The sequence below is a fragment of the Pleurodeles waltl genome, chromosome 4_2 (assembly GCF_031143425.1).
Source record: "Pleurodeles waltl isolate 20211129_DDA chromosome 4_2, aPleWal1.hap1.20221129, whole genome shotgun sequence".
Taxonomy (NCBI): domain Eukaryota; kingdom Metazoa; phylum Chordata; class Amphibia; order Caudata; family Salamandridae; genus Pleurodeles; species Pleurodeles waltl.
The window spans coordinates 285,965,243-285,990,632 of NC_090443.1; the positions used below are offsets into that span (position 1 = coordinate 285,965,243).

Sequence of the window (25,390 nt, forward strand, 5' to 3'; positions counted from 1 at the left end):
GGTGGGCGGGAAGTACACACACACACATTCTTTCACACACACACGCACGCACATCCATTAACAACACTCATAACATTCAAACATGCACGCACGCATCAAACATTCATTTTAAAAGATCACACACATTCTTTCACACACGCACGAACGCACATCCATTAACAACACTCATAACATTCAAACATGCACCCACGCACCAAACATTCATTTTAAAAGATCACACACACTCATTCTTTCACACACACACGCACGTACATCCATTAACACTCATAACATTCAAACATGCACGCACGCACGCACCAAACATTAATTTTAAAACATCACACACACGCTTACCTTCAGCCTCGAAGGTCCCATGAGGGTTAGAACTGCGGCAGCAGTCCCAGTCTCGTCACAGAGTGGGATGGGGTCAGTGAGACTGCTGACCCCATCCCACTCTGATCAGGTGTCACTTATTTAAACTCACCCTGGGCGCTTCAGGGCTTAAACCTGAAGCGCCCAGGTCAAAGTCAATGGGTGACGCTTTCCTCGTCACCCAGGGGAGGGCCTCGAGGCACCTTTGCTGAGCCGAGGAGGTCACGCCCATAGGAGCTCTGACCTCCTCAGCCCAGCAAAGTTCAGCTCAGGCAGCCTGGAGTCTGTGCAAATCGTGCATGTCTGCTCCTGGCTGCCTGACCTGAACATGAAGAGTGTCTGTCAGGCTGACCTTTGTTCAGCCTGACAGGCACTCTTCATGAGGGGCAAAAGGTAGGGGGGCGTGGCCCCTCCGCCCTAAAGGACGGGCCGCACCTGTATATTTTATTTTCAACTTTTTTGATAAATTCATTTTTTTTCATTTTAACAATGGTGTTACAAATGAAAACAGAAAATCAGAAACCAAACTTTTTTCCTCGTTCTCAATCTCTCCCATCCCTACCCACCAACCACCGTAATTCAAACCACATTGGAAGGCATATTCCTCATCGTAGAGGACAGCCCATAGCAATCTCATCATTTACCCTAAATTCTAAAAATTTCTGTGGACATCCCTGGGCAATTTAAATCAGTTCCTCCTTGTTGGGCACACCAGTCCATACCAGCACGCCACATTGTCAATTTCACTGGGTCTCGGCGTTTATAGAATTGTGCTATGTCTCTCTTGGCTACTAAGGGCACCACCCCCACCAGATCTCTATCTCCCCAGGACCCCCCAAAGTCATCCATTGTCCTCAACAGTGCCACCTTCAGAGTCAACAGGATGGATTTTTCAGGGATCGCAGAGAGGGCAGTACTGATTCAGGTCTGGTAACTGGCAATCTGCTGACATTGCCAGACCATGTGAAAGAAGTCTGCCATTGGGGAGTGGCAGCGGGCACACCTGAGGTCTGAAAGGATACCTACATAACCCAGCCGCTTAGGAGTCATGTAGGTTTGGTGGAGGCATTGTAGCTGGACCAGACATAGTCATGAAGATATTGCTAGCTCCCTGGGAGACATAAATGCCTTTTGACATTCAACTTCCTCCACTTCCCGATCCATCCCTCCCACCTCTATCAGTGTAGGTCCAGTGTCTCCGGGTTGTTACCTATGAGGGAGCAGTATAGCTAGGAGATACCCCCATCGCCCAGTCTCCCTATCAATAATTGTGCCTCTGGGGGTCTAAAGTCCAGGAGTTCCAGCAGGTGAGCGTCACAACACCCTAGGGCGTAACACACCAGCAGATATTTATGGAACTGGATGCAGGAGAGAGCAATCCGAGTTTGAAGGTCGGCAAATGAATAAATGGTGGAAACATGCCACATATACCCCAGCACAGAAATTCATGTGAGGTCCCAGCAACGGAAACCATACAATCACTCTGCTTGTTCTAGACAACATCCTCCCCAAAAGGGAGTCTGTTCAGTCAAACCCCCATCCCAGCCTGTAAAACATGACGCCCCTCTCCACAATGAGAAGATCACTTTGGTAACCTCCAGGAGAAGGAAGGGGAGTTGTCAGCCATGTGAGAAGTGCATCATCCCGTCATGAGCAAGGTTGCTCAACTCCAACTGGTATGCCAGATCATCCCAGCCACCCATCAGCCACTCATTTATGATGAACAGTGTGATGCCCAATAGTAGACCCGGACATCCACCACTCCTATGACTCTATCAGAGACGGACTGGCGACATTTAGCCTGCACAATAAAGGGAGGATGGCCCTTCCAGAGAAAGGACTGAAACATCTCCACCACCTCATTAAACCATGTATTAGGAATGTGGAGAAGGATGTTTTGTGGGATGTATGAACATTTGGGCAGTATTGTCACCTTTATTAGGGCAACTCTGCTCAAAAGATTGAGAAAGAGGTGTTGCCACACCGCCAGGCTAGTTCTGGTCCCCTTAAAAAGGAGTTCAAGGCTCAGAGCATGAGTGAGGTCTGTCAGAGTCAATATGTGTCTACCCACATGTTTGAAGCTAAGGCAGCGAATAGGGATGCCCAGTTGCCAGTCCCTCGAAGCGTTATCCCCCTGTAAAGGGATGAGAAGAGATTTCTCTTCTTTCAGCCAGAGGCCTCCTCAAAAAGACAGAGAAGCCTAAGGGCTTGTGGGCCAGAAGGTGCCGGCTCTGCAAGAAAGAGGACTTTTTCCACAAATAAAGCAATCCTATCCTCGGAGGCCCTTTCACACTAGCATCCCATCATCCGCGCATCAGATCAAACGTGCCAGGGGCTCGATATCAAGAGCAAAGAGGAACGGGAAAAGGGGAAAACCTTGCCGGGTACCATGGCTGATCAGGAACACACAGGACAATACACCATTAATCATGACCTGGGCTGTTGGGTAGGAATATAGAAGGGACACTACTGCTTGGAACCGGACGCCAAACCCCATCCAGTATAGTACCCCTCCGAGGTAAAACCAATCACTAATGTTGAATGCTTTTTTAAAATTGACAACCAACAAGGCTGCCACCCCTTTAACCCCTTAGCCGCTGCACCCCCGTGCTGAGCCCTTTTTTGGCTATTTGGGGTAGATCGCACTTAGGCCTTCATAACTTTTTGTCCACATAAGCTATCCACGCCAAACTTTCGTCTTTTTTTTCCAACATCTTAGGGATTCTAAAGGTACCCAGAGTTTGTGGGTTCCGCTGGAAGGAAGAAATTAGCCAAAATACAGCAAACATTTTGTTTTTTTCAAAATAATGGGAAAAACGGCTGCTGAAGAAGGCTTGTGTTTTTTTCCCTGAAAATGGCATCAACAAAGGGTTTGTGGTGCTAAAATCACCATCTTCCCAGCTTTCAGGAACAGGCATACTTGAATCAGAAAACCAAATTTTTCAACACAATTTTGGCATTTTACTGGGACATACCCCATTTTTACTATTTGTTTGTGCTTTTAGCCTCCTTCTAGTTAGTGACAGGAATGAGTGTGAAACCAATGCTGGATCCTAGAAAGCTAAAACTTTCTTAAAAGAAGACAACATTCTGAATTCAGCAAGGGGTCATTTGTGTAGATCCTACAAGGATTTCCTACAGAAAATAACAACTGAAATAAACAAATATTGAAATTGAGCTGAACCAAACTGCCATTTATCTCCATGTTTTGCTCTGTAACTTTTTCCTGCAATGTCAGATTCTTTAAAGGAATATACCGATACGTCTGATGGACTCTTCTGGTTCTGGAGATATATAGGGCTGGTAGGTTCATCAAGATCCCTAGGTACCCAGAGCCAATAAATGAGCTGCACCTTGCAGTGGGTTTTCATTCTATACCGGGTATACAGCAATTAATTTGCTGAAATATAAAGAGTGAAAAATAGATATCAAGAAAACCTTTGTATTTCCAAAATGGGCACAAGATAAGGTGTTGAGAAGCAGTAGTTATTTGCACATCTCTGAATTCCGGAGTGCCCATACTAGCATGTGAATTACAGGGTATTTCTCAAATAGACATCTTTTTTACACACTGGCTTACATTTGGAAGGAAAGGATCTAGAGAAAAACAAAGGGGCAATAACACCTGTTCTGCTATTCTGTGTTCGCCCAAGTCTCCCAATAAAAATGGTACCTCACTTGTGTGGGTAGGCCTAATGCCCGCAACAGGAAACGCAACATGAACACATCACATTTTTTACATTGAACACTGATGTGTTTTTTGGAAAGTGCCTAGCTGTGGATTTTGGCCTCTAGCTCAGCTAAGGAAACCTACCAAACCTGTGCATTTTTTAAAACTAGACACCTAGGGGAATCCAAGATGAGGTGATTAGTGGGGCTCTCACCAGGCTTTGTTACCCAGAATCCTTTGCAAACCTCAAAATCTGGCCAAAAAGACACTTTTTCATCACATTTCAGTGACAGAAAGTTCTGGAATCTGGGAGGAGCCACACATTTCCTTCCACCTAGTGTTCCCCTAAGTCTCCCAATAAAAATGGTACCTCACTTGTGTGGGTAGGCCTAGTCCCCGTGACAGGAAATGCCCCAAAACACAATGTGCACACATCACATTTCCCCAAAGAAAACAGAGCTGTTTTTTGCAAAGTGCCTAGCTGTGGATTTTGGCCTCTAGCTCAGCCGGCACCTAGGGAAACCTACCAAACCTGTGCATTTTTTAAAACTAGACACCTAGGGGAATCCAAGATGCTGTGACTTGTGGGGCTCTCATCAGGTTCTGTTACCCAGAATCCTTTGCAAACCTCAATATCTGGCCAAAAAAAAACGTTTTTTCATCACATTTTGGATAGAAAGTTTTGGAATCTGAGAGGAGCCACGAATTTCCTTCTACCCAGCATTCCTCCAAGTCTCCCGATAAAAATGGTACCTCACTTGTGTGGGTAGGCCTAGTGCCCGTGACAGGAATAGATCACACAATGATCAAAGTTGGTCCTTACATGAGGGCAACTGTTGACCCTGAGGTAATCCATTCCTGACGCAGGCATTAAGTACAGGCACTCAAGTAAGGTAGTGTTTTTATCAGGACAGGTTGGAAAAAACTGGGTGGTAGGAATTTTGTGGATCCCAGCATATTCCTGTAGTTTGTGTGACAGAAATGCAAGAAAAAATTTAGTTTTTAGTCAACATTTCAGCTGTGCAGGGTATTCTGGGCAAGAAAACTTTTGGGAATCCACACATCACACCTCTGTGGACTCTCCCGGATGTCTAGTTTCCATAAATGTCTGGGTTTGGTATGTTTCCCTATATGGCCGCCGAGCCGAGGACCAAAAACACAGGTGCCTGCCTTACAAAACCAGTTTGTTTTGTGATAGATAATTTTGATGTCTCCAAAATACGATTTGGGCAGAGGAATTTTGGGCTGAACTACATTGGGGAGCTCCTAAGAGAGCACTCTCTCTGTGCTTGCCGCCCCATGCACCTGCTCTCTGGGTTGGGCTAACCCGCTATTGTCCCGTTGCACAGACTGTGCTTGCACAGGGACAGCAGGACTGTCCTCATCACCTCCCTCATAATCACTGGAAGAGGAGTTATCGAATGGGACTCCTCTGATTAAAAAATCACTCCCAGAGTCTGCGCCATTGTCCTATCCCTCAGATGCCGTCTCAGTATCTGCTGCCTCAGTCTCTGATCCTACGTCAGAGCTGTCCTCTATAAGCCGAGTGAGAGCAGCAGTCATCCAACAAGATGCCATCTCTGCTACTGGCTAAACCGTCACAAAATTGCTGGTGGGTGTGTGATACGTGCAACAGTAGAGGTCACATTACCTTCGCTTCTTCCCTCAATCAGCACGTTCTTTCAAGACACTCAAATAAAGACACACAATTAGTTCACCTTGTCACATACCAATCGCCACAGTCTTTAGCACCTCTAGCACCCAGTCCAACAATCATTATTGGTGCTCCTACTCCCATGACCTCCTCCTCGGATTCCCTCACTACCACCCAGCAAAAGTGCCCTTCATCACTCCATAGCCCCCGCACATACATTTCATTTGTATTATAGCGCAGTTAATGGCTGACTTTACTAATGTACTCAGCTATTTACATAAACTACAGATTTGATCTTCGCAGTCGGCATATAAACCTTCTGTGCTACTTTATTTTATCAAAACTGACACTATACAAAAGTCTAATCCTTTTGTAGCAGAAACATAATCACAAGACTTACTTGACTTTTTTACTGCTGCCTAAAAGCTACAGTTGAAATGCGTCAGTTGAAGTATGTGCATTGCTTTGAAGACGCAAGCTGCAATTGCAAGACAACTGGTGGCGAATATATATATATATGTATATATATATAGATCACTTTTATATGTGGGTCTGGTTTTCCTGGGGGCCGATCACAGCTCCCAGGGAAACCACACATGCATTGGCAAAAGTGATATATATATATATATATATATATGTATATATATATATATAATTAAAAAAAAAATATATATATATATATATACATATTTATCTATATAGATATATCTATCTATACAGATAGATTTATCTATCTACATAGATAGGATAGATATATCTATCTATATATATATATATATATATATATATATATATAGATCTGTATTTTTTGTTGTTGTAGCTGTATGGTTTCCTTGGGGGCCATAGGGGGCCGACCCCCTCCCCAAGTGAAATCCCTGGTGTCTAGTTGGGTTTCCTGGCCCTCGATCGCAGCGTCAGGAAACCGGTTCAGGAAGGCCTTGTTTGAAATGGGAGAGTCTCCCCTTTCAAACAAGGCCTTTCCGAAAGTGGGGAGGCCGTTTGGGGATGCTTTCCCCATCGGAGTGGAGAAAACAAAACTGTGACGTCACTGTGCCTTGCGGCGCGCTGATGTCACTAAGAGGCAGGTGGGGTGGAGGGGGAGACACAGAAGATCTTCTGTGTCTCCTAGGGTATTTTTAACCCCCTTTCTGGTGTCGGCCAATGGCCGTGACCCGCACCAGGGAGGTAGTGTGGGCATCGGGCACTAAAGAGGTTAAGTTTGCAAACTTGGGCTAGGGCTACATGTAAGCACCGTATACAATGTCTAGTACTACGGTCTGGTGGACCAAGGAACAGAGGACTTTCTGAAGTCTGGATGCCGGGATCTGGGAGGATACAACCCACCGTCCATTGATGGTCACTTTTAGGAATGACAATTATAGTCGCTAGGTCGACTTCCTGAGAGAAGGACCTACGGCCTTGGAGTAGAGTTGGAAGAGGTGGGGGGGTCTAATATCTCAAAGTTTAGAGTAGTACTTGATGGGGAACCCAAACTGACCCAGAGTGGTCCAGTTTTCAAATCACAAAAGGCCGCTTGAACCTCTTTCTCAGTGATCGGTTCCTCCAGGGCCTTTTGTTGGGGCCATGTGAGACTGGGAGGGGTACATCCACAAACAACGGCTGGACTCGTTCAATAGAAGTCTGTGGCTGATGGGCACAGAGTTGTTCATAATAGTCAGTTAATACTGCTGCACTCTCCTCGGCTGTGGCAACCAAGAACCCCGATGCATCGAGTATGGCAGGGATAAGTCTTGAACTAATGTTTCAGGTGACCAGTCAATAAAGGAGTACACTGCTTATATCTCCATGTTCATGTATGCGTTGTTTGGTCACGTGCCAGTATTGGGGGCCCTCATGAGAGACCAGTTGATGTAATGCAGCCCTTTCTGAGGCCAGTTACCAGGTTACCTCTTCAGTTGCATGGAACGTAGCCACAGACTCATTACGGCGTATACGGGTTTTGAGGTCTACAATGTTGCACTGTTTCTCTTTCTCCTTACATGTAAGGTAAGCCTTTGCCACTCCTCAAATTGTCATGTACAAGCACTTTGAACCATCCACATGTTGGTCTCAAAATAGGAGCCAAGTTCCTCAGACATTTGTTCCACCAGCACTTTGTCTATAAGGAATCACACATTAAAGCGTCACATGGGTCGCCAATGGCGTTTTGTTAATTTTCTATTTTTAATTATATTACCTCTTTATTTAAGTGTTGGACCTGACCCTTTCTTGCAGAGTCATCCGTAAACGTATGCCTTTCTCCTCCTACTTTTTGCTGAATTAATTTTTGTTGGCCTTAGAACTATGTGCACTTTACCACTGCTAACCAGTGCTAAAGTGCTTCTGCTCTCTCCTTAAAACATGTTAGATTTACTTATACCCAAATGGCATATTTAATTTACATGTAAGCCCCTAGTAAAGTGGTACTACAGTTATCCAGGGACTTTAAATTAAACACTACTATCGGGCCTGTAGCACTGATTAAGCAACCTGAATTTTTAATATGAACAATTTCATAATAAAACAATTTTATTGATTTTACAACAGCACAAGATCATAGTCCCCACCTCTGTGGCACATGAAAAGAATGAAATGCCATACTTCACTAAGGGTCTACCCAAAGGACATCCATCCAGACAATGCTTTAATAACCATAATATCACAAAACCAGTCTGGCGTCTCCTCACCACTTGTTCTAATTTTACCATTTGTGGCTGGACAGCCTCGTAGACTTGCTTCTCCTACAGGGCACACCAGTCCACCCCAAAGTGCCACTGACCTATCGTAGCAGGCTGCAAATTTTTCCAACAAGATGCTATGTCTCTTTCTGCCACTATAATTGTTGTCCCTAACAAAATTTAGTCCGCTCACATTCCATCCTCACCCTCGACCGCTCCCAGCAGAAGTATTAACGGAGACTGATCCACCTACCAGCCCAAGACCATTGAGAGTTCCTTAGTCACTGCTTCCCATCAATGCCGTATGACTGGGCAGGACAAGACTATATGGAAAAAATCTTCAGGCTCATGAGAGCATTGAAAGCATGTAGGGCAGGTAAGGAGACCAGCCCTAAATAACCAGTCTGGAGTAAGATACACACAGTGCAGGTAGTATATACTGTACTAATCTAAGTTTGGAGGATATCGTAATAGTCCCGGGTGCCATCAGTGCATCTCTCCAGTTGACATCCTGTATAGGACCCCGCCAGCCCTCCCATTTAGGTCTAAGGTGGTGCAATGTGTCCGGGGCATTAATGATTAGTGTGCGGTAAATCTGGGAGACTTCCCCTGTTCCAAGTGCACTTCGCATTGCTTTTGCCTCAAGAGGGTTAAACTCTGCAAGGGATGTGCCCTACGATACGTGTGTGTTTAAAGCATGGCATAGCTGCAAGTATTTGTAGAATTGGGTCAACAACAGTACATATATGTTGAAGAGTTCTTGGAAGGAATGCATTTGAGTACCAGCCCACACATCGCCCAGCTGTGAGATGCTGATAGCATCCCATTTACCAAATACCTCCAACGATGCCACCTCTCCCATCCACCTACCCTGCCACAATTGAATTTGCTGAGTGAGTGTCATGTTCCAGCCCGTGTGATGCAGTGTTGCCCTCGAGACCAGAAGGACCATCCATATCACCTCCGGCATGGCAGTTGGAACAACCCCGCCATATAGCATATCCATCAGTCATGGGAACTCCATCATAGCTAATTCTAACCTATAGGCCGGAACGGAACAACCCCCATTAAACAAGTAATTTATTACAATAATCTGAGTTGCCAGGAAGTATAAATAAAGAATGGTCATGCCAAGGCCACCATCTTAGGGGGGACTTTGACACTTAGCGTAAGCCAAGCGTGGCCTAGAGTTATGCCACAAGAGGGCAGCAGCCACAGAGTCCAATCCATGGAAGAGATGGTGGGGTTTCATCAGGGGAATATTCTGAAAGGGATATAAGAACCGTGGTTCACCGTGCCACCTATTTAAATAGCCTTTTGCCAGGCCCAAATTTTCCCTTTTTATACTTCTAAGTCCCCCTATTGTAGGCCCTGGACAGCCCAAAGGGCAGGGTGCAGTGTATTTAAAAGGGGGGACATGTACTTTGACGTTTTATATTTTCTAGTAGTGAAAAACTACTGCAAGGCCTAACTGTTCTATAGGATAACATTGGAGTTGCCTTATTACATTTTATAAGTGTAATTTCCAAATGGGAAGAGATAATTGTTTCATGTGTGGTGTCTCTGGAATCATGCTTTAAAATCCTAACTTCTGGTGAAGGTCGAATTTCAAATTACAATTCTGAAAATGCCACTTTTAGAAATTTGGCATTTTCTTGCCTTAGACATTTGGTGCCTACAGCCTGTCTCTGGTCACATGACTGAGTGTAGTTGGCAGTTGGGATATGTGTATTCCTCCTATACAGCCACACACAGTGGGAGCTTAGGTGTGACTGAATGGGCCATCACTGGCAGGATGAGAGGAAGAGGCTGGGCACAGCCCCACTTACACTTAAAAAGGCTGTGTCCTGCCTCCACACAAAGGGCTTTACGACCCTGCCTTGTGACTTCAGCCAGCTTGGAGCCAGGACAGTGATGTAGAGAACTCCAATACACTGTTTAGAAGCTTCTCGTACCTTCAAGAACCAGGGCACCAGGGTATAAAAGAAGAACCTCAGACACCACCACCTCAATACACTTCTGGACCTGTGGATACTCTACCAGGAAGAAAGACTTCTGCTCTGATGCTGAAAGGACTGCCACTCTGCTGGACTGCTTCTCTAAAGGAGCTGCCGCCTTGCTGTACTGACCTGCTGCCCTCTTGTTTGGGGAGGAAGAACTAGACCTGCATCGCATCTTGAGCCCAGGACCCCAAAGTGACTCAAAGGGCCAGTCCGCTAGCATCCTGATCTGAGCCTTAGGGGCATTAATGGCTCCCCAACAGCTACTAGACCCATTTTCAGCAAGTTCCTGACCACCAAGTGGTGCCCCTCAGGTCCTGGACCCTTGGTGCGACTCAGTAGACTATTAATTCAAGCTTTTGGGTTCTTCGCCACTGCGAATGGGCCCATTTGCACTGGAACATGCCACTTGCACAGAAATTCACCGTGAGCCTCTGCAAGCCTGTCTTTTCACACAGCAGCATCATTAGCCCATGGGGGACCGTCAATGGGAAGCTGCTACCCATTTATCCACGACACCTCAGCTTGCTCTTTGCGCCACACCAGCCACTGCCAGCAACACTCTCTTTGCTCCCTGCCACCCTCTTCAATGCAAACAGGACTGTTGGTGCAAAACTTGAGAAGGTAAACCTTCAGCTGGGCTAATCTGGGACTCTATCCGACTTGCGCTCTGTCGCGTGGTTGGCGCCTTATGCTTTTAGGTACTAGATGGCAGTTTATTCTTTAAAAAATCATAACTTTGGTTCTTCTGATTGGATGTTTGTCAATTTGACCATGTTTTATTTATTACATGCTGCTCTATTTTTTACCCTGGTGTTGGATACTTTTTGTGTGGTGTTTTTACTGTTTTACTTTTGAAGTGTTGCACAAATACTTTATACATTGCCTCTAAGTTAAGCCTGACTGCTCTTTGCCAACTACCAGGGGATTGAACACGAGTTCATTTGGGGTTGCTTGTGCCTTACTCTGACAAAGATTGTGGGTGCTGCTTGACCAGGATTCACACCCCAAACAACCAGTAACCCCATTTCTAACATTAAGATATAGTTTTTGAAAACTTTTTTTGTTGGTTTCTGCCAGTTCATTGTTTTTACTTTAAATTTTTAAAAGTTCAGTTTGACTTTAATTTCTAAATAGTTTCATTTTCATTTTAGTTCTAATGTTCCTTGTTCACGGATTATACTTTTACAATGTAATGAGTTTTAGTTTTTTGGGTATTGATTCTATTACATTTTTGGTTCATATTTATATTTTTACCTTAAACTTAGCTTTTCATTAGTTTAGTGTTCTACTTTCTTATTAGTATAGTTTACCCTTGCAGTTTACTTTTAACAAATTAGTATTTATGGTCAATTTAATTTTTGCTTTGGTCTTGATGCTTAATTACTTTAATTCTAGGTTTATGTCTGTGTTTTGAAATTGCTAATTTTTATGTTTATGTTTTAGTCAGCTATAGCTTTTGCTCACTACTTTATTTTATATTTCAGTTAGTGTCAACGTGGTTTATTTAATTCAGTTTACCTATAAATCGTCTGTGTAATGATTTGTTCTTTCATTGCAGACCACACTCCCCAGGGCAACATGGGGCTTGGATCCCCTCTCATAGCCCCAGCTGTGATTCCTCACAACAACAGAACGCAGATGGTCGGTAGCATGGGAGCCCCGGGGCAGGAATATGGACAGTATGCCACCCTCAAGACAGTAGGTAAGTAGACTATAGAGTGATGTCGTGCTCAGAGTCAGTCCTTACTCAGAAGAAGCAAATGGTCTATTGAGTGTGTCCTCACTGCAGGGTGTGATGAAGAGGCCCGGGTGAAATTTGAAGTTATGCTGGAGTAATCTGAGTAATTTCCGTAATTATGCATTACTCTTGTAATGCGAAATTACACACGATTATGTTATTACGCCAGCTTGAGTAATTAAGAGTAATTTGGGGCAAAAATTCTAACGAACTAAGGGCCAGATGTAGCAACCGGTTTGCATGTCGTAAACTGCGAAAAACGCAGTTTGCGACATGCAAAACAGCCATCGCAATACTCATTTTCAAATTGCGAGTCGGGACCGACTCGCAATTTGAGGATGCGACTCACAAATAGGAAGGGGTGTTCCCTTCCTATTTGCGACCGCATCGCCATGCTGAGTTGCTTTGTGACCGCGAAAGCGGTCGCAAACCAACTCGCAGTTACCACCAACTTGAAGTGGGTGGTAACGCATTCGCAAACGGGAAGGGGTCCACATGGGACCCCTTCCCCTTTGTGAATGTCGCTGAATTTTTTTTTTCAGAGCAGGCAGTGGTCCAATGGACCACTGCCTACTCTGAAAAAATGAAACCAAATGGTTTCATTATTTTTTTGAATTGCGACTCGTTTTCCTTTCCCGCGGCCCTCTTCTATGTTTATATACTGCAGCCATTATTATATGGCGTTTCCTGTACGTGTCCGCGGGCCGTCAAGGAAGGTCCGTGGGGCCGCTGGCGGCCCGCGGGCCGTACTTTGAGTAACGTCGATGTAGACTGACACATTCTCACCCTGTTCTCCTCTTACTTCCACAGATGGCGGCACAGATGAGTTTTACAAGCGCTTTTCATCTATGGACATGTCAACCATGGGCTCACCCTCCTACAAGACCATCTCGCTACACCCCCAGGATGGACAGGATTGCAGTAGCACCTCCTCACGGACGGGCCCCTCCACACCCGTGCAGAAATGCAAAGTGACCAAGACCAACACTCACCCTGTGTCTGGCTCAGCCTTCCAGGCCTGGGAGCCTCCACCCCGTCACGAGCCCCGACGGCAGGGTTACGCCAATAAGCGCCAGTTCAGCATTGAGAAGCTGCCAGCACTCTTCAGCCAGCCCGCGCACTATCCAACAGCCCCTAGGCACTACTGTGGCAACAGCAAGACGGAAGTGACAGTGTGAGGCAGACAGGCATTTGGCCCTGCCCCTGGACAACCCCCAAGGGAAGGCACTGCATACTGGTGGGAAGGCATGCAGGGCAAGCCACATGGGAATGGAGCAACAGATTCTGATGGGAGGGGGAAGAAGAAAACAGGAGACTGGTCAAAAAAAGCCAAACTGTAGGAGTGCTGTTGAGCCAAAGATTTGCTAACCCTATGTACAGGAGTGAGCCATTGGAGATAACACACACAGCACCGTAATGGGCCAAAGGGGAGACTTATATGGAACAATGAGAGGAACATTTAGGATATGTCAGATGGCGAAGGGAGAAAATATATGCTATTTTCAATGGACCAGTGGGTAGAAATCAATGTACACATCTGGGCTGATGGGTGTGCAGATGGAACATGCTAAAGGGACAACGATGAGACTTCCAGAAACTGGCAAATTGGAGAATAGGGCCAATACAAGAGGCATGACAGTGACCCAAAAACGAGACAACCGGACACATTAATGGACAAAAGATGAGAAGGCATTAATAACTTCACTGTGGAGAAGACAAGTGGGGTAGTGAACTGGGACACACCACTTGGTCACTGACGAGACATTACAGGGCCTATCAAGGGACCAATGAAATAACAGGCAGGACAAAGGGAGTAGAAATAGGGTACATTTTCTGGATAAGAGGTCAACAAAGAAAAGACTAAGGGATACTCGAATTTCTAGATCGAGGGGTTGACCAGGGACATGTCAATGGACCTAGATGTGCAGAGCATTGGGACAAATCAATGGATGAATAACTGCAGGACATTGGGCATGTCAATAAAGGGTAAGAACCATGGAACACACGGATGGGAGAAAACCATTGGCATACAGGGAAGAAGACTTGGGCATTGCAATGAGTCCATGGGAGGAAACAATGGCACACATCAATGCACCAATGGAGAGAAAACATTTGGGCTGTCAATGAACAATGGCAATACAACGAGTGGAAACCAGGTTAGACTTTAATGGGCCAATGGGAGAAGACATGGGGGCTGTTATATTAGCCAACAGGCAGAAAAATGAGAAATATCAATGAGAAGAAACCATAATGACTTTAAAGGTTTAACATGGAGAAATTGTGTAGAATGTTGAAGAATTCATTGGGCAACAGACAATCAGACTTCACAAGTCAAAGAGGGAGCAAACCTTAGGCATGTCTCAAAACATTTAAAGGCAGGCCATACTTAAAAAGCAAAAACTGACTTGTGGCCAACAATTAAGAGAAACCTGACATTTTAAAGGAACGAACAGGGAAAGAAATCAGACACTCCCGAAAATTATGTTGGGGTCCATATAAAACTTGCTGTTTGTGGTTACGAGTCCAGGAAAGCATGCCAGGTGGGTGCACAGAAAGAATGACCCAACACACTTGGTGCACTGAATATGTGAAGAGATGTTACCAGGAGAAACGTAAATTTACTTGAACAGGCCCAATTCACATGCACAAGGCGCTGGCTGCAGGCCCACCTTCTATTCAAAAGACGCTGGCTACAGGCCCCTCTTCTGTTCACAGGGTGCTAGCCCCAGGCCCATCTCACATTCAAAGGTTGCTGGCTAGAGGGCCATCTCGCGTTCACAGGATGCTTGCTTCAGGCCCTTCTAATGCTCCCTAAACGCTCCCTATTGGCCCATCTCACATTCATTGAAGGATGGCTAAGCCTTTCCCCAATGCTGGAGGTCAGCAGAGTGGCAGGTGGCTTTTGCTCCCAATCTACAGCAACCAATGACTTGTACAATCAGTCTGTTGGCACATAGTGCCCGAAATACTGACTCCTGTGGAAAGGCAGACTGGCTCCCTCCCTCTGCCGAGCTAGAAGAAACCTCACACTGGATATCAAACGAACGAGAATGAAGTCTGACTAATGCTTGTGTGTTGTGCCCCAGATAGCTTTTGCTATGCCCTGCTAGGGCAAGAGAGGAGCAGGAGGATGACGAAAGGAAATAAGAGATAGCCAAGGGCTGTTTATGTTGGCCACTGGCAGATTAGCACAATACTATAGTGAACCAACGTTGGCTCCCAAACGTGACTGATGATCCTTCAAGCCAAATTGGGCAGATTTTATTTTTACTCAACAAGAATAAATCGTGTGTCCTCCCACCAACATCCTGACCAGTGTTATTGTGTCACCCTCCCTTGGACCGTCGTCAATTACGTGTACCAGGTTGGGTGTTGACTGGTGACCTGGCAGGAAGGCACTGCCCCTCCTTAGCAAGAGCGTCCATTTTGTCGTAGATCTTAGACAAGTGAAACAAGCCAAAATATACATTACAAAATAAAGTTATAAAGATGTTTCTTCTTGGTTTTGATTCATGTGTGTGCCAATAGTTTGTGTCCCTCCAAATTCAGAGTATGAACTCAGGCGCGGAGAGGCGGGAAGAAAAATGTCAGCTCACGTGGACCTGGCTTTGTGCTGTTGTGCAGGGTGGAAGGGCCAATAATAATGGAGTAATGACCAGTGGTAGGGCCATGAGATAGGGTGACCAGACGTCCCGGATTTCCCCGGACAGTCCCGGTTTTTAGAGGACTGTCCCGGTGTCCCGACGCTTCTCTTAAATTTAAACAAATGTCCCGGTTTTTGAGACAAAGGTCAAATTATTACATAAATGTCCCGGTTTTTGGGACAAAGGTCAGATTATCTAGGGAAGCATAAATTCAAGGTATGCTCTCCTTTAACAGACGCCTACAGAGTATGCAATATTTAAAGTATTTTATCTGTTACTCTGAGGCAACACAGTCCCCTGTCGCTCCCAGCCGAGAGACGGAGTGGGAGTGCAGAGAGAGGTGGGTGGGGCGGGCTGAGGATGCAGGGTGGGAGGTCAAGCCATAGCTACTTTTATATGTATAGTCTTGTAAATGTGTGCATATATATATATATAAACACACATGTATAGGCACACATTCACAAAGCTACGCAAAAAACGGGACATTCCAGATATAAAAGTGAGTGTAAATTCGTTAGTCCTTCTTTTATGTCTGACCTGTCCCGGTTTTTGCTTCTCAAAATCTGGTCACCATACCATGAGACAGTGCAGGTGATTGAAGGACAATGGATGTAAAATCACTCCAGTTCACTTTGGATGTGTTCTCGTAGTTATCAAAGCCTACGTTTCCACCACGAGAACTCCACACCATTTCCATTTTCCCACAGGAAACTAAAGGTTTCTGTCCATAGGTAAAGAAATCTCAGTTTTATTATCGCTGGTGAAAAAAATGTAGAATTTGTCTACAAAATAGCAGCCTTGCTCATAGGAAAGATTCAGTGAGGAGAGTCCAACTTTCACTAAAATACTCGACTGACCAGTATAGCGTGCCCTGGCTGCTCACATTATGACCAAATGGAAGCTTATCTGTTACAGACTTAGGGGGTCATTCTGACCGCGGCGGACGGCGGTCGCCGCCCGCCAAGCGGTTCCCGCCGAAAGACCGCGGCGGTCATTCTGGCTTTCCCACTGGGCCGGCGGGCGACCGACGAAAGTCCGCCCGCCAGCCCAGCGGGAAACACCCTTCCCACGAGGACGCCGGCTCAGAATGGAGCCGGCGGAGTGGGAAGGTGCGACGGGTGCAGTTGCACCCGTCGCAAATTTCAGTGCCTGCAAAGCAGACACTGAAATTCTTCGTGGGGCCCTCTTACGGGGGCCCCGCGGCACCCCCTACCGCCATCCTGTTCCTGGCGGGAGAACCGCCAGGAACCGGATGGCGGTAGGGGGTGTCAGAATCCCCATGGCGGCGGAGCACGCTCCGCCGCCATGGAGGATTCTCAAGGGCAGCGGGAAGTCGGCGGTACACCGCCGACTTTCCGTTTCTGGCCGCGGCTGAACCGCCGCGGTCAGAATGCCCAGCGGTGCACCGCCAGCCTGTTGGCGGTGCTACCGCCGACCTCCGCCATGGCGGTAATTACCGCCAGGGTCAGAATGACCCCCTTAGTGCTTCCTCGATCTGGAGCAGGGCCATGCTGAACTTATCCAAACGGCCAAGCTCTGAATCTCCTTTAAGGATCCCCTCTGGGATGCCTGGGCAGCAATAGGATCTTCCGAGTTCTAAATCCTTCTAGAACAATCCCTTGAGTTAACCCTCATAGAAGCAACAAGGGAAACTGTCGGGGGCCTCATTGTCCCCTCCTCTGGTGGTGATGTCGCTGCCAGATGCCTGTGCATGAGGCACCCATGCTTAGGCTGTACCCTTCCCTGATTGTCTTTGTGTATATATCATAACGGAAGACAGAGCATACACAGTTTAGCTAAAACACAGGATTCAAAAGAGTAGAAAGGACGTCTTTCTAGCCATACAAAACTTACAGCTCAAATTAAAACAAGCATTGGCAAAGGCAACAAGTCTGGCCTCTGCTAACAGGTGCAGTGGTTACTTTTTCTTGTTTTTACTAGTGTAAGAATATGCCACAAAAGCAAAAAGAAAAGAAATGCCTCCACTTAAAGGTGGCAGGCATATTCTTGCAATAAAATTTTAATTTAAAAAAGTAACTATCGCACACAGTTTTAGGATAAACTGTTTTTAGTCGAGTTTAGATGACACATACCGTCGCCCACCTCCAATTTGTCAGTGAGGGGCAAGAAGAGTATATCCAAGAACACTTAGTCAGCTGCCCGATTCCACAACAAAGCCTATGCCAGGCTATAAGTGTAAGACCTGTTGTGTCACACATACATCCTCTAAATTAGAGTTGGGTCTAAGGCACCTATTAGCATATGGGTAAGGATCTGTGACTCCATCCACCCCCCACTTGGTTAATATCAGTGACAATCTTCATCATCTCTTCTGGCATTACTCGTACCAGTTTTAAGAAGTAAGGCCAGACATCTTCTCTTGATTTGGTAGATAGATACTTCAGGAATGGGAGATTTGTGACAGTATTATTTTGAAATTACCAGGAATTCCCATACTCAAGTCAGCAAGTCTCTCTGCAATGACTGTGCTTATGTTCCCGATAGTAGAAGAATGAGCTGGATCACAGTTTCCGTAGGCATAACCATCTCTTTTCCCATTGGTGATCTATCAGACCTGGATCCTTTGTAACGGAGACCTCATAGGATCAGAGCATGTTGGCTACAAACAGATCATTAATTGCCTTCAGGATCGTGTCCCAGTAATTGTCAGGTTTGAACAAAGCTAAAGTATGTATAGCAGTGACCCTGTTGCACAACATTTCATGTGATCTCAGTTATGCATCTTCTAAGTTCGACACCATATTGTAGTCACTTTGCACCATGCCTCATTCCCACTGTCAACCTAGCTCTGTAAAAGGTTTTCCTAATAAACCTTCAGAGATCTCTCTACCCTCGTTGTTTTAGTCTCAAGCCTGGGGTCTTACTCTTACATACAAGCATGGCCAAAAATATCATCCCGTAGATATTGGAGCTCACAAACACGTCACATTCTCCTTCCATCCATTTTGCTAGTCATAAACGTCATAAGTTCCCTTGCAGCTTCAACTCTGATCAGGGGTGTAATGCTCATTGTCTAAGTTGTATATTTTTGAATCATTCAGTCTTGTTGAGGCCAAATTCTCTTTTGAGCTCCTTGAAAACACGGATCCCACATCCACCTTAAATATGGACCCCAGCATTGAGCGCGCGCGCGCACACACACACACACACACACACACACACACACACACACTCTAAAAGCCCTGTGTCACCTCTGTCTTGGCCTGCTGTGAAGTTGGGGGTTCACAAATAGCTGTGAAAGGTACCAGGTAGGATGAGAATCCCTTGGTCCTGGTTTCCTTGCCCCCTGTCACTGGTGTGGCTGTAGTCACCCGTGAGGAGTACAGGCCGCACTCCTTTGCTTCTTCTCTATCCCCAGCATCATCCAGACGACAGTCCTTAAAGCCTGATACCTTGCTAAATGTTTCTAGTTCCCTTATCAGGGTGGGCAGGAAGTAAAGCGGATTTGTAATTGACAGTATGTGTCTGCAAACACTTCCCTTTTGAAGATATTGCTACAGGTCCAATAATAACAACTCTATGCACCTCTTCTGCAAATGGTTCTAGCATCAGGACACATAAGAGGACGGTGGGGTGTCCCTATCATGAGCCCCTTCTGATAGCTATGTATTAAGGGGCATATTTATGAGTTTTTGTCACAGAGCAGAGCAACAAGTCGCTTTACTGCACTGCCCTGCGTCAAAGGGAAATGGCAGGAATGTGTGGTATTTAACCAATGTGGCGCATTCCTGTGCTTCCCCCCTGCGCTGGTGCTGATTTGGGTGCCTAGCCCCAACGCAGGCACACTTGCACCATAGTGCAAGGGTGCCTGCGTTGCATGCACAGTTTTGTTTGTATAAAAAGGGGCACCTTTCTGCATAAAAACAATCCTGGGAGGCTTTTTCCTCCTTTTATGTTGCAGCACACATATAATGAGGAAGACACTAGGAGAAATAATGATATTTCTCCTTCTTTTGCCTCCCTTGAGGTGGCGTAAGGTTTTGTCACATCCCCAGATGTACAAGGTCTTGTAAATCTGGGGATGCATCAAAATCCATGGGTGTTGTAGGGGAACACCCCCCACAACGCACATGGAACGCCTCCCTTGCGGAGATTTGCGGTGCCTTGCTTTTCCTCATAATTAGTAGTCAAAGTGACTTTGCTTGGCTTCATAAATATGATTTAGTGGTTTGCATCGCAGTTGGGTCACAAAAAGTGACGCAATGGCGGCACAAGGGGTTAAGAGTCTGTTTGGTTCACTCTCATAAGCGCCCTTGGATTTTGAAAACTAGCATTAAACCACGTTGTTAACTGTGGACTGAAGCCTACAGAATGAATTAAGCTCCTTATATATGTCCAGCAGACCCTGACAAATGCCTGCTGTACATCTAATGAGAGGAGCATGAGTAGGGCATACTTACAGGTGCACTAAATATTTCTACTGTACATAGAATTTTTTTTTTGTGTGTTTATACTGGAGACCCACCTACCTCTGAAATGTCTGATTTCAAATAGGATTTAAAATTGGTAAATATAGCACGTCGTCAAGAACTACTCTCTTATTCTTTTGCTGGAAGTGTTTTGTGGAGAGTACAGCAACACCTGCTTTCCTGTGCGCTCAGGAGGAAAAATAATACAGAGGAAAACACCTGGGTTTTAAAAATCTGTCCATTTCCTTTTGACCAAGTGAGTCGCAGGAGCAGGCAAATCACCCCCTTAGATTCCCTCAAGAGGTTTAAAGGCCCATATTTATACTTTTTGATGCAAAACTACGCAGTTTTGCATTAAAAAGTATAGTGCCGGCTTGCGTGATTCCAGGCGCTAGCTGGATGCCATATTTATGGAATCCCGCAAGCCGGCGCAAAGGGTGGGCTAGCGTCTGGGAAAATGACTTAAGCCGGGTGGGGTGGCGGTATGGGGGAAGGGGGTTTTGCACCAAAAAATGACAATAGGCTGGATAGAGGCAAAAAAAATGCCTCTAACCAGCCTAGCATAATTTCCTGACGCAAAATCATCCATACCACTAGACTCCTGTCTTTGGAAACACAGGAGTCATGCCCACCACCGCAATGGCCAGCACTGGAGACCAGTGTCCTCTGGGCATGGCAACTGCACCCTGTGCCATGCAGGGGGGGCCCAAGTTGGGCCCCCGATGGCACTTTAATAAAAAAAAAAACTGACCCATACTTACCCAGCTTACCTGGGATGGGGTCCTCCATCCTCCGGTGTTCCTCCTGTGTGGGTGAGGTTGTTCCTGGGGCTTCAGGAGGGCACCTGTGGACCTATTCCATGGTGTTCAACCATGGAAATGGTTCCACAGGTCCCCTAATGCCTGGTCTGACCCAGGCATATATAATGGTGAAAAGCAAGCTTTGCACAATTATTTAGCCCCTCTTTCCAACCATGCGTCATTTTAGCACGGGGGCAAAAATATGGGACTGTGGGGTTAGCCCCATGTTTTAGATGGGAACACCTAGCTTGCATCTTATTAACGCAAGACAGGTTCACGCATCCAAAAAATGGTACAAACTCCAATAACGTCAAAATATAAATATGGAGCTAGTTTTGTGCAAATTTGCGTAAAACAATGGATGCAAATTCGGTGCAAATGGAGTATAAATATGCCCCATAGTTTCTTGCCATTTAGCAGGGGCATTACACCATTTTACACTGCGGCTCTCAATTTTCACTTAGTTAGTGAATCTTTGATTTCCAAGCTAGTGCAGATCCCACCACGAAGTCCTTTGTAGTAATGAACGTTTGTGAGATCAGCTTGCCCAGTAGTACATGTGTGTCACTTCTTGGAGTGAATATCTCCTGAACTAACCCTCACTCCTTCCTACCAACCGCTCTACATCATAGTAGCAAAAGGGAATCAACAGAATAGACTCCAACTTTCTACTCCCCCCTAGAGTGTATGTCCATTGTAGTTATTGATCACTTTCGTCACTTATCCCAACCCACATCTCAGTAGCAATTCCATTTTAAAACAAGGATACAAGACGAACCATGACTGTATCTGTTAATGGGATGGTGACAGCTGTTCCAGGAGAATCTTCTTCAACATACCCCATTTTCCGTCCAATGAGCTTCTTTACATGATGATGCAGCTCCTCCACTTTTGAATTCTCTCCTCCTCTTCAGTGTAAAGGCAGCTAAGACATTATACAGTTGCACTTTGTGGCTGTTGTAGATCTGCTTTTTAGATTTTGCCAATGTGTTTATCTCTTCCTGTCCCTAATATAAGGAGGCCCTGGTTAGGATGTGTGGGAAAGCTTTTCTTTAGTTTGGAAGCTTGTTTTGACCTATATCTGAATGCTCCTTTCCTCAGCATGTCTAGGCACTCACCTTATGCAAATTAATTTCCCAACTTGTCTAGCTTTAAGATGATCTCTTCATACTTTTTCCCAGCTATGTTAGTGAATTGCACATCTGGTATTAGTCCTTGACTTACTCGTTTCGTATCCTGTCTTTATTCAGTGGGTCTTCTCCATGTCATCAACTCATTTACCTAGTGTAGTGACGTCTTTCTGCAAGTTTCTATATCTTACCTGATTCTACCGACCTCCCTCTTAGTCACTAGGAGGAAATGCTGTGGGTAGTCTTGACTCACAGGACTCCCCACAATACAGTCCTCTTCCCTCTCCGAGCGACGACCTAGATGGGGGCCACTGAATTGTGTCTTTTGTCGCTTTTAGCTATGAGCTTCTCAATCACTGAACAACCTCTATGGCCTCGATTAGAATCTATTAGGGCATATGCAAATTTGTGGTACCATAGTCTCAGAGGTAACACTTGTCTCACTATACAAGGGCTCCTGCAGTTGTTTGATTAACCTTAGGGCATGCACATTGGTGCCTTTGCTTCTAATTGATCCTTACAGCACACTTCCAAAGAGATGTGGCTTATCTTAAAAAAGCAAGTTCTTCTCTCAGGGGCCTTTGTTGTGCTCCTAGTGTAAAAGCCTATTCACTTTAGAGAGTGCTTGGTGGCTTTTTACCCCAGAGGAGTCTCACCATGTGAGGGTACCACCTCCACTGGGACTCAACCTGCCAAGGCAGAGCCTTTACTTGTTGAGCTTGTTTCACTCTTTGCTCAGGCGCTGCATCTCCACATCTTCAGGCACAGCCTTCCAAGGGCTAGTGTTTCCTTATTTCAATCCCTAGTCCAGTTACTGCTGAGAGTCACGTAGTGGATCCAAGGTGGCCCTGAGAATCCAAGCTGGTCTCTTCTTCTCCACCAGTCGTTTCGTCCCCAGGAGCCCCCTCAGAGCCCTACTCTGTACTGCATCACTCTTTAAGAAAATGAGACCTAGATGACTTCACTGGCTGATATCGCATGCACCCACGGCTTGAACATCATCTGCTATGCCAATGACACCCAGCTCGTCCTATCCCTCACTGACGACGCCTCAACCACACGAAGGAACTTCCAAAACACCAGGACTGAAATCGCCAGCTGGATGAGGACCAACTGCCTCAAACTAAATTCAAACAAGACTGAAATTCTCATCTACAGAAACAAGACCTCCCCCTGGGACGACACTTGGTGGCCCGCCGCCCTAGGCCCCCCTCTCACCCTTAACAACCACGCACACAATCTCAGCATTAACCTGGGCAGCCAACTCACCATGAAACAACAGATCAATGCTGTCTCCTCTTCCTGCTTCTACATCCTCCACGTGCTTCACAAGATCCCCATCGCAACCAGGAGGTCAGTCACTCAGGCCCTCACCTCCAGCCACCTAGACTACAGCAACGCCCTCCACGCTAGAACCATGAAACAGCTCCTTAACCACCTCCAGACCATCCAGAACTCAGCAGCGAGACTCATCCTCAACCTCCCTAGAAGAACCAGCATCTCCCCCCACCTCAGGACCCTCCACTGGCACCCCATCCAGCAAAGATGCCACTTCAAAGTCCTCATGCACGCCTAGGAAGCCCTCCACGACGTCGGACCTGCTTATAACAACAAACGCACATTCCACCGGCCCACCAGAGAGCTCCGCTCAGCCAACCTTGCCCTAGCATACCTCCCCGGCATCTGTTGGGAATGCCTCGTTGGCCGCTCCTTCTCCCACCTTGCGCCGAAGTCCTGGAACAACCTCCCCCTGCGTGCCTCCCCTTCCCTGGAAGACTTCAGAAGACAGCTAAAGACTTGGCTTATCGACCGCCGCCACCAGCCGGCCAAGGCTTGCAGATCCCCCCCACCAAACACCTTAAGATCCCTCTGGGTGACACATTTGCGCTCTACAAATCTCCACGACTGATTGAGTGTATCCTGTCTTTATTCAGTGGGACATGAGTTGTTGGATGCTCAGAAAAGTTCATAAATTGCCAGGGCAGTAGCAGCACTTTTTGAGGTTACATCTGCACCATTCCCTGTCAGGCCATACTCACACATATAATTTTAAAAGAAAAGGACAAGGGCTCCCAAGATGGCAAATTACTTAGAGCATGTATAGGGACACTGTAGTGGATGGAAGCAAAACATAAAGGATCATTGAAAAGACCAATTAGCAAAGAGGGCTGAGACAAGGCCCCTCTAGACCATCTAGAGATGTTGCGTTTTATTCATGATTTTGTTATTCTATGAGGTTGATTTGCACCTCTTGCTATCTCTAGGCTACACCTTAAAAGCAAAATAGACAAAATATGGATAAACTGAGTAATGGCCCTGCACCTCACCCACAAAAGTCAGTTTATCTTACCGACAAACGTTTAATGAATTACCAAAAAGGGGGTTGCGAAGAGAAAAACTTAATAAGTAAACCAAATACATAAAACAAACGCCACTACAAGAGAAAACTATATCTGATTAAATAGTTTTGTATTATTCTGTTAATACAAATTAGCATAATTATAACAATTCATGATACATCAGGTCATGGAAAATATTTCAAATTGGATAACCCTTTTTCCTCTATAGTACGCACAATATTCCAATTTGCCCATCAATGATATCCATTCAAATCTAAAATGGATCAAATATCTGTATAAATAGGTTTACATTGACTACCCATAACAGTCGTCATGTAAACACTGTAATAATCTGTATTTTAAGCACTCAGACGGCCAACATGTGTTTCACGCAATCTCTGCTTCTTCAGGGCAAGCCCAAATACAAAATTTAAATACAAATAACATCTTTTATGTTCTCTTACTTCTGATAATATGAGCATCAATCACCACGAGATCTCATATATCTGAGAAGGCAATATCATTTGCTCTTAAGACAAGTACAAAATTTAATACAAGTGCATCTTCTTGGTTTTCTCACTTTTGAGAGTGTGGACATCATATGCCATCTCATTTGGTATGTCTCAAAAACAAACTAAGGCCCTCATTATAACATTGGTGGTAAAAACAACCTACCGCTGCGGCGGCGGCCGGCGAAAGACCATCGCAGCTTCTACCAGCCATCCGCCATAATATGACCACAGACGGATTTCTGCCACAAGAATGGCGGAAATCCGGCTGTGGCCATACTGGCAGATGGCGGTAAGGTGGCGCTGCTACCACCAGCAGTGCCACACCAGTAGAACGCCGCCAGCCGTATCATGACACATTATATGGCCTGCCGGTGTTCTGCTGGCGGGCGCTGCTGGCAGTAGCAGCGCCCCATCCCGTCTCCTGTCGGAGGACCCCCCTGG

General features: G+C 45.8%; 1 protein-coding gene and 1 long non-coding RNA gene across 2 annotated transcripts in view; one reads left to right on the top strand and one right to left on the bottom strand.

Annotated features, from left to right (window-relative positions):
* Window positions 1-15,589, top strand: part of SHISA8 (shisa family member 8) — a 58,399-nt gene extending 42,810 nt beyond the window's left edge. Inside the window, exons 3-4 of the mRNA XM_069231152.1 lie at window positions 11,915-12,058; window positions 12,905-15,589. Of these exons, the coding sequence (XP_069087253.1) occupies window positions 11,915-12,058; window positions 12,905-13,272 (512 nt within the window). The 3' untranslated portion in view covers window positions 13,273-15,589. The remainder of the gene's footprint in view (window positions 1-11,914; window positions 12,059-12,904) is intronic.
* LOC138292514 (uncharacterized) overlaps window positions 1-25,390 on the bottom strand; it is a 138,355-nt gene that overhangs the window by 29,883 nt on the left and 83,082 nt on the right. The window lies entirely within an intron of this gene.